The 9,762-nt window shown below is 38.9% G+C and overlaps 1 protein-coding gene across 2 annotated transcripts; it reads left to right on the forward strand.

Annotated features, from left to right (window-relative positions):
- Positions 1-2,610: 2,610 nt before the first annotated feature.
- On the forward strand, positions 2,611-7,084 carry WNK3 (WNK family serine/threonine-protein kinase 3). Of its 2 annotated transcripts, none has more exons than XM_088974496.1 (8): positions 2,611-3,102; positions 3,359-3,396; positions 3,517-3,744; positions 3,830-4,053; positions 4,144-4,301; positions 4,837-5,020; positions 5,144-5,278; positions 5,388-7,084. In XM_088974496.1, the coding sequence occupies exons 1-8, from the start codon at positions 3,016-3,018 to the stop codon at positions 6,389-6,391; spliced, it is 2,058 nt and encodes a 685-aa protein (XP_088830622.1). In that variant the 5' UTR covers positions 2,611-3,015; the 3' UTR covers positions 6,392-7,084. The 2 variants fall into 2 exon arrangements, with proteins under 2 accessions (XP_088830622.1, XP_088830623.1); XM_088974497.1 differs by having other exon boundaries at positions 2,724-3,102; positions 4,153-4,301.
- Positions 7,085-9,762: the final 2,678 nt, after the last annotated feature.

Raw genomic sequence — 9,762 nt, forward strand, 5'->3', positions numbered from 1 at the left:
CGGTGGTCGATGTCTTGGTTGGTTACTTGGTTGTTGTAGCTAGGGCTAGCTAAGCTGGCTTGGTGCTTGCCGGCGAGGTGGCAACTGATGTTGAACTGTTGCTGCATGCTTGTCTGCTAGATGGTTGGTGTAGCAGAGATGAAGATGACAAGCAACAGAGACTCAGAGAGAGAAAGAGACACAGGGAAAAACTGGTGACAACCGAAACTGGAGGAAAAACTGGGGATTAGGGAAGATGAAGAGACAAGACTAAGGAGAGTGAGAAAGGGGAAACCTTTGGTTTAGGTTTCGATTTTCGAAGAAGGGGAAAACTGAAAAGGCGAGTGTGCGCCCAAGTTTATTCACTCGGCCTCGGCGAGTGTGCACCATCTTGTTGGGACTTGGGAAAGGGGAAAACTGAAAAAGGCGGACAGGCCACAGGCGCGTGCCTAGGTTTATTTGATTTAAAAAAAATAGAAATAAAAATATAATATATAATATATTATTGTATATATACCGATCGATTCGACTAACTGTCGGTTTTTTATAAGGTTAACTGAAATTGAACCAAAATTTTTGATTTTTTAAGAATATTGAACCAAAACCGAACCGACCAGTTCGGTTAACCAATTTTTCGATTCGGTTTCAGTCGGTTCGGCTTTCCTATTTTTTTTTGCTCACCCCTACTGTTGAGAATGCTTCTAGGTATGGTACATTATTATCGGAGAAAAGAGTAATTGGGCTAATACCTGTTTTAAACTTCAGGGGCTGTTGAGCACGTTTTTAGGTATGGCACATTATTAGGTATGGCTCAATTAGTACCTTATACTTTGGGCCTAGTGCCACTTTGGCTCCCAAACCTTAAAATGCGATAATTCAATATCCGAACTTTCAAAATGTGCTAATTCTGTATCTTTTGTTAAGAATTACGTATCACATGATATCATGTGCAACTTAAGACCTTTGAAAATGGCAAATCACTCTTCAAATAAAACACTGCTCATCATCTTCTTTATCGAGAAGATGAACATAATTGCAAAACAGTGAGTCAGGTCTGTTGTTTTCTCTCTTTTGTGTGCCAATTTATTACATCTTCTTTTCTATTTCTCTTTTTGCTGGTTTTGCTTCTTTTTTTAAAGTAAAAATTTGCATCTATTTTTTTTCTTTATTTTTCAGTTCTCTCTTATGGGTTCTGTATCTACTTCAGTGGAATTGCTTTAGGTTGCATTTGACATTGAGTTTTTAACTTTAAATAAGGAATGCCAAATGCAACTCAAATTTGATTTGGGTGATATTGGATTTTTATTTTTCAGGGCATTTATGTTGATTTGGTCATGGTGAGGTTTTAGGGCTTTAACTATTGAAACTGACGACGTAGGGGAATTGAGTTTCAGCATATAACTTCCTCTTTTTCCCCATATCATGGAATTGAGTTTGAACTATTGAGTTCATCTATTACTAGTCTTCTTTTGTGCTAGAAGAATCTGGGATTTTTGCTACTGTACTTATTCACTAATCGTGTCTAAGTGGCAGTAAATTAGCCTAAAGTTGGACTTTTCTTTTCTGCATTAGGCATTTCGTTCTACAGATAATTGAGAATCAAAAGGAAGCAGTTTTTTTATCCTTTCGTTCAAGGGGGATGGTGTAGTTGCCCACGAAGAAGTATCCTTTCATTAAAGGGGCTACTTTAATGTGTGTGTAAAATATGTATACCATTATTATATATACAAATATGTATGTATATATATGTAAATATGTATGTAATATTTATATATATACATATGTATAAATGCATATAGTTGGATTGGGCTCGAGCTAGGTTCGAGCTGCCTAAGGGCTAGGCCAAATCCAACTCAAAAAAAAAAAAAAAAAAAAATCAATTTCTTGGACCCAAACCCAGTCCGATGACTGAAAATCCAAGTCCAGCTTGTATAAAAATCTGGGCTGAGCCAATTTGGGCTCAGGCTGGGCCCGCCCAAATTATGCCCCTACTGAAACGGTTTATAGTCCCAACAGCCATTGTAGTTATACTTATGAATATCTCGTCGAACAAGGGAGATGTTACCATTAGGTCTATTAAGGCTATTAGGAGACCCTGTATTTATGGATGGGTCCTCCACCCTGGATTCTGAAATTAACCCCCTTCTCCGTCCTCAATCTCCAATAGGGATGGATCCCCGCATAGACCTGAATCCCTGAAATTTTTTTAGATAATAATTTTTTTTGAAAAATAAATTTATTTAAAATAAATATAAATTATAAATTATAAATTATAAATAATATTTTAAAATATATAATTTAAATAATATATATATATATATATATAGCCCAGCTTGTATAAAATTCTGTTTAAAAAAAGATGTTCCAAACACGTTACAGCATGATAGCGTATAAAGGAACAGTATGCTTAGAATGGCACTCCACCCTCCTCGATGAGATCCTATTTTTTGCAATCACTCGGAAGTGCGGACACTTCCACAGTCTCATGGTGATAGTATGGTGATAGTCGATCCCGATTCCACACTTCCACAGTTTTAACGTTTGATTTGTGGTCAACCGCCACGTGGCACATCGGTTTCTCGAGAAGACTCGCACGCTTCGCTTATTCCACACGCTTGGTTCCACCCCACCGCGCCTCTGCTCTCTCTCTCTCTCTCCCCCCGCTGTATCACCTTCTTTCCCATCTGTTCCTTACCTTCCCGTTTTTTTCAAACGCTTATTCGCTTCTCTGAAACCAATCTGAGGGCCACCTAGCTACCCGTCCTTCTTCCTCCTATCTACCTATCTTTATCTTCATCACTTTGTTTCATTTCTAATAATTGGAATTCTCTAAAATTCGTTTTTTCTGTTCTTTCCCCTACACGATATTCGGAAGAAAAAAAAATCTTACTTGCTTTCGCGCTTTTGGTTGGTTTTCTAGTTTCCTTCAATTCCTGTTTTGTGGCACCGAATTAGGTTTATTATTTGGCCTGTTTATTTGACAAAACTTAGGGTTTATTTATTCAACTTCATTTCGTTGAATTTTCGAATACGAGGATGGGTGGAGATTCGTCGTCAGAACAGGACCCTGACGACTCCGATTTAGAGTTCGTGGAGATCGATCCTAGTGGTAGATATGGCCGGGTTAGTGCTTTGATTTTCTTTGTATTGTTGCTGGGTTGTTTAATTCTGAATTGGTTCTTGGTTGACACTTGGTTCGTGAAATTTGGTCAACTTTTCATCTTTCTCTGCTCTGTGAATAATTATTCATTAATTGCAATCGTTTCATTCTTTTATAGGCCTTAACATAACTCCTAATATTAATGCTCCTTGTGCTGTTTGTTTGTTCTTATTCTGTTTTGGGGGACTGTCTCATGTTTTTCCTTTATTTTTTTCACAGTATCGAGAGGTGTTGGGAAAGGGCGCTTTCAAAACAGTGTATCCTCTTCTTTCCAATTTTAAATTTCTTCCCTTAACTTGCTCGGAAGCACCAGTACTTGGCGAGTATGCTACCTACGTTTTCTTATTTTGTTTTTCCTTGATTTATTGACTTTTCAGATATAGAGCGTTTGATGAATTGGAAGGGATTGAAGTTGCTTGGAATCAAGTTAGGGTGGTTGACTTATTGCGGAACTCTGAAGATTTAGAGCGTCTCTACTCTGAAGTCCACCTGCTTAAGACTCTCAAGCACAAGAACATTATCAAGTTCTACAGCTCATGGGTTGACGTAAAAAATGAGAACATCAACTTCATCACTGAGATTTTCACTTCGGGAACATTACGCCAGTGGGTTTTCTACTTCTACAGATCCTTTCCCTCTTCTTTTCTATTTCTTCTGTGGAGAACATTCAACTTAGAATCATCTTGGTAGGTATCGGAAGAAACACAAGCATGTCGACTTGAGAGCACTCAAGAATTGGTCAAGGCAGATCTTGCACGGCCTTCTCTATCTTCATAGTCATGACCCGCCGGTCATCCATCGCGACTTGAAGTGTGACAATATTTTCGTTAATGGCAACCAAGGCGAGGTGAAAATCGGTGACCTTGGACTGGCTGCTATTCTTTGCAAGGCCCGCTCAGCTCATAGTGTCATTGGTGAGTACCAAGCAGTTTTTAGAATTGAAGTATGACAGAGGTCTATTCTTGGAATAGCAGGGAATAATACTCATTTAATTAACACTGTAGGGACTCCAGAGTTCATGGCACCAGAGCTTTATGAGGAAGAATACAATGAGCTTGTGGATATCTATGCCTTTGGCATGTGCTTACTGGAGTTGGTGACCTTTGAGTATCCCTATGTTGAGTGTGCCAATGCAGCTCAGATTTACAAGAAAGTGACCTCAGTAAGGCAACCTTGATCTTTAACCCTTTTGAGGGTCATGCAATTAATAGTTCTTTTAGTCTATTATCCGCATTGCATACTAAATCACTTGAAGAGACTTTCTGTCCATATCCACGGTTGCCTCTGTTACTTTCATACCTTGAAACCTTGAATGTTCATAAAGTTATGGAACTCCAACCTGACAAAAAAAAGTTCAAGTCCCGTAATTAAGTCCTCTGCACTATTGTTGTTATAAAAGCATATGAAGAAACATTTTCAATTTATGAAGGACAAATCTAGACCATGTTCATCACTTGGATATCATACAGATGGTAATCCAGAATGTCTAGTGAAAGACTTTCTTCTCTAGCTCCAACATTGATGCTTTACATGTATAAAAAATGCTCTCTGATCTAAACCAATCTAATGTTGGACCACTTGTTTGGGTTACCGCATTCTCAAAAAGCTCTTAATAATTAGTGGCCAGATGCTACTACCCATGAACCTTGTTGTTGAAGAAACTTCTTGACTCCATCTTGGATCTGGTTTCTCTCCAGGGAATCAAGCCTGCATCATTAGCAAAGGTGAAGGATCCTGGAGTCAGAAGCTTTATAGAAAAATGTATTGCGGATGTCTCTGAGAGGCTCCCCGCCAGAGAGCTGTTAATGGATCCTTTTCTCCAGTCAGATGGGGAGAATGAAAAAGTAGGTCGTTCTATACGAACAAACCCCAATCACTCGGGTAAGAGTTCCAAAATGCGTTCCATGTTGAGGACCTTAGTCTCCCATTTTATTTCTTGTTTTAGAGATCTGAAAAGGCTTTAATTATTATTTTCTCACCCATGTATTGACATGGCAAATGCAGATGGTAGCTATGACAATATGAACACAAATTCTCTAAATGCTGGGGAGCCTGGAGGAAGTCGAGACTTCATGGTTGAAGGTCAAAGAAAAGATATTAACACAATATTCATAAAATTACGCATCGAAGATTCCACTGGTTGTCCACCTTCCTGTTTGTTTCTTACCTAATTTTACTTACATGTCTTTCTCAAGGCAACAAGCTCTATCTTTATCATTCTGACGACAACATTTCCATGGATAAGCAGGTCATGTTCATAACATTCACTTTCCATTTGATACTGAGGTGGATACAGCAATCAGTGTTGCTAGTGAAATGGTTGAGGAGTTGGACCTTACAGACCAAGATGTTACAACCATTGCTGCAATGATCGACTCAGAGGTACAGGTCCATATTTCAGAATGGGCATCCAGAGAAGGTTTAGGAGATAATTCTGGTAGCGAAGTTGTACCTTTAGTTAGCCCTGACCCTGAAACTAATGCTGAACTATCATCACTGACAAAGGACCCAGGTCATCCTTCATGTGGCTTTGTTCTTGAACGACTTCCTTCTGGCCGAAAGTACTGGTCTGACTCCCCCAAGGGACTTAGCAGAAGCTCTCGATCTACCACTTTTGAATCAAACTTGTTTTCTCATGTGGATTTGAACATCAGTCTTGAATGTTTGCCTGAAGATAATGAAGAATTTCTTGATAAACATGAAAGCAAAGAAGATCCAAATGGAGTTGCTTTGCCCAAACACTCAGAAGACCATGCAGTTCTGATTCCAGAAGGTGGAAGCTGCACTGAAATCGGTACTTCATCTGTGCCCTATAAACAGCAAGATGAATCCTCATATGATGAGACAATAGGTAAAGAGAAAGACTCTGTCTTGCTTGTCAATTCAGAGCTGGCCAGTAATCAAAATAGCAGAGTCAATGATGCGTTCCCACTGAAGCTGAATTGTATGGACGATGAGTCCAAAAAAGTTAGAATCATTGTGGAGAAACTAGAGCATCTATTGGTAGAGCAGAAGAAGGAACTAGATGAATTCCAGAGGAAACATGAACAGGCCATAGCAGATCTCTTGAAGGGACTGCCTCCAGAAACTCGCCATGAAGTTGTTACCTCATGCCACTTGAAGGTTCAGGGTTATGGATTGCATGGTGACTTACATGAGCATTCTGGACACTTTACAGATTCAAACTCCTCCTTACAAATGGAAACACTGCCATCTTGTGGAGGAGAATTTTCTTCCGTGCACAACCATTGAGATAGTTCTTTACGTACACCTTTTCCCAACAATCATATCCCCTCAAACAGGCTTGCAGATCCACCAGAAATCTCTATAGTTGTTCATATAGAGGACCTTTCATCAGTGGTAGGTCAAGTTCATTGAAGGGGGATTCATCTTCCCAACGCAGGATTGCAGGGATTGCTGTCATTTTGAGAGATACAGCAAAATTGTAGCTCAGATTAGAGAGCTCTCTTGAATGGTGACTCCAAAGAACTTGGACCAGAGGTTCAGCAAGTACATTCATGTTAAGTGTTTGATGCTGCTAGCAACAGGTTTCGGCCAGATACAGTCGTACGCTGTTATATGTGCATGCCTTGAAGAATTAGCATCTTATTTATGATCAGGTTTGAGGACCTTGTACATCATCCAGTGTTATATTAACCCATAAACGGGTTGAGTGTATACTGTACAGAACTATAGATGGTAGTCATTTGCATTAGTTTCAGGTATGGCGTTAAATTATCATTGTTTTGTTTCATTACATGGTCTTGCTAGTTATTGAGTTTCTTTTTATTTGTCCACCACTGCATGTGACTTCATAATGCGGTTGGAGTGATTGCTTTGAGCGTTTTATTTTTCATATGGAAATAGACCATAATTGTTAATAATATCCTATCATGTAATTGCCAAAGAGCAAAGAATAAGAGGATTATTTTTTTTGGGTGTGCATGGTGGTGGTGGGGTGCCGATAATACAGTATACATCTCTTGCATATTTTAGAGGTTCTTTTGTTTTAGGAACTTTTTGTTCATTTTTTTTTCTCCTTTTCTTGGACTCTGGTGCAAATGTGTTCAGGTAGCCAAGGGATTGACTCCATGATGTCACTTGGTATCTGCTGCTTGCAATGTCTGTGTATCGTGGGAAATGTAAGCAGTCACGAAAGAACACTCCGGTTTCTGTACCATGTATGGAAAACTGGTGTGTTCCATTGTGATTGGTTATGTAGCTTGCAATACATAGTGGTGCGAGCAACAACTCTGGTCTCCGGGGTCCCCTGATGCTGCGGAATTGCTTTTCTTCAGATTTAAGACCCGTTTGAGAAGACCTACGCAGCTTAGTATCTGCTCAACATTCTGGATAGGTGGATCTTAACGTTAATGTTTGGGAAGCTGCTTCCAAGTCACCAAGTGCCAACTTCCCACATTTTTACCAAATGTAGACGTTTGGCTTTATCATGCCTTGAATTATGAAAGTCAAAAAACAATCATAGATATGCCCTCCCAAATAGACCCTACTCTGTCCCCACACAAAATCCCCTCAAATGTGTAACATGGTTGGATGAAGAGCGGTTAGCTAAGCCCAGAAAACAGAAAGAATGGAATTGAGCGGATATGTTGGATTGTAATCCTCCCTCCACAACAATTTCTTCTTTTTTTTTTATTTAAAAAGAAAGAGTAATTTCTAATCACGTTGTAAGATTTGTGGGGCTGAGCAAGAAACTGTTGAACATGCTCTTCTGATCTTCTCCAATGTGCAATCGCTGGATCAGTTTGGTTTGGTTCATATATTTGGGGTTGGAACTGCATGCTGATAACATAAATGGTTTGTTTTTATCCTTGAATCAATGGATTACTCAGGTTCTATATAGCGAGGAATAGCAAGTTATCTACAGTAAAAGTGTTTATCCTTACGAGGTTCTTTCCAATGGCAATAGGTTATTGTAGGAAAATAAGGAAGCCAACCAGTTTTGCTGCAGCCATCAGTCAGCCCTCAATCTCAAGAACCATATTGGCTCATTAAGGCCGGGTATGGAGCTGTGCTTTGCACCTAGTAGGGTCAACTTTTGGCCGCTTCTGCTGCTAAGGACATCTCTAGATCGCCTCCATTTTCGTCATGTTTGCATCGAGTGTCTTTGTGCAGTTGGCATTCTTTCAAATAAAGGTTTGAGGTACACAGGCTGTTGTAGTGTAATGATATTGTCCGAGAATCAGAAGCTTTCCAGATCCTGCTCATTTAAGTATATCAGTAGAAACAGCAATAGAGTAGCGCATGTTGTACAGTTGTAATAAGCCCAACGTGTACGGGGAGAGTGGATTTATTAAGCCTGAAATCCCAGAGCAAAGAATGAACATCTATGTAAAGCACTGCAGAGAGACTAACCCAGTTTCTGAACCAGCCAGTTTGGTACTATTTTTTTATAAAACACAGAGGGGTTGAAATTTGAAAAAGGCATCCTTTGCTACAGGCCTCCAACGCCTCTCTCTCTCTCTCTCTTCAGATAGAAAGTAATGTCATGTTGAGATGTCAGAAACCCAGCCAAAGGGATCTTGGTCTGTTTTGCCCCTGCTTTGTTTCCATCATTTCATTTGCTTATTTTTTCGTTTTTCCCGGCTGTATTTGGCTGTAATGCAAATTTACAATATATTTGCACTGATGCAAAACCATGGTAATATAAATAATTTTGGTGTAAATTATTATTTATTTTTATTTCAAAATTTATCTTCTTTTATTTAATTTCAGTACAAATGAAGTAAAATAAAATAAAACCAGAATTTACATTCTTTTCATTTGCACTATTATGCATTTATAATTTTATACTAATTCAAATAAAATTGCACTTCAATTAAACACAGCCAAATTTATTGATATATAATTTCTAGCATCCCAAGTGGAAGAGGAAGATGCTGGAACTGTTAACAGGGAGGTTGCCGTTGCAGTATCCTCCCTTCAGTCAACATGGCAGATAGGGTGTTGATCTCTCAATGGTGGCTAGGGGCAAGTGGATTTTTGAAAAATAAAAAATGTCTCATGAGTCATGATGCCACATGCAAAAGGAATGTAACGGACAATTAATAGAGGGTCAGTATTTGTCATATTCTAAGGATATTTAATTAGGTTTTGAAACCACGGATGCATCTTTAAATAATTTTCCTTAAATAGATTCAATCCAACAATTTAGAGAAAGACGAATCTTTTTTAGTGAATCCATATCTGCTTTATTCGTTTCCCATTGTGCCGGATTGACTCTGCACGTCACATGTCAGCGTGCATTAGGATGTGCTATGAGATGTCTTCAACGCATTGAGGTCGTGTGTTATAAGTAGACGTGGATAAAATTCTTGTGAACCGGAGATCCGGGCTCGCATTTTCCTTGTCATGTGAGATGTTGAGATGTGCTATGAGACATGTGAGGGATGCATTCGTTGAGAGATTGGATTTATTCACAATAAAATAATTTTTAATATGTTCTTGTTAGATAGTTTTGTATATCTTTAATTTCAATCATTTTGATGTACTTACGACATTTATTGTAAATGAATAAAGTGCATGTTGTAATATCCTTAAAACCGAACACTTATGAGACTTGTGTTGGTTTAGAACGTTCACAGCCAATGGGTCGGTCTAGG

The sequence above is a fragment of the Nelumbo lutea genome, chromosome 3 (genome assembly GCF_056320005.1).
Source record: "Nelumbo lutea isolate HS-2025 chromosome 3, American lotus-T2T, whole genome shotgun sequence".
NCBI classification, from domain to species: Eukaryota; Viridiplantae; Streptophyta; class Magnoliopsida; order Proteales; family Nelumbonaceae; genus Nelumbo; species Nelumbo lutea.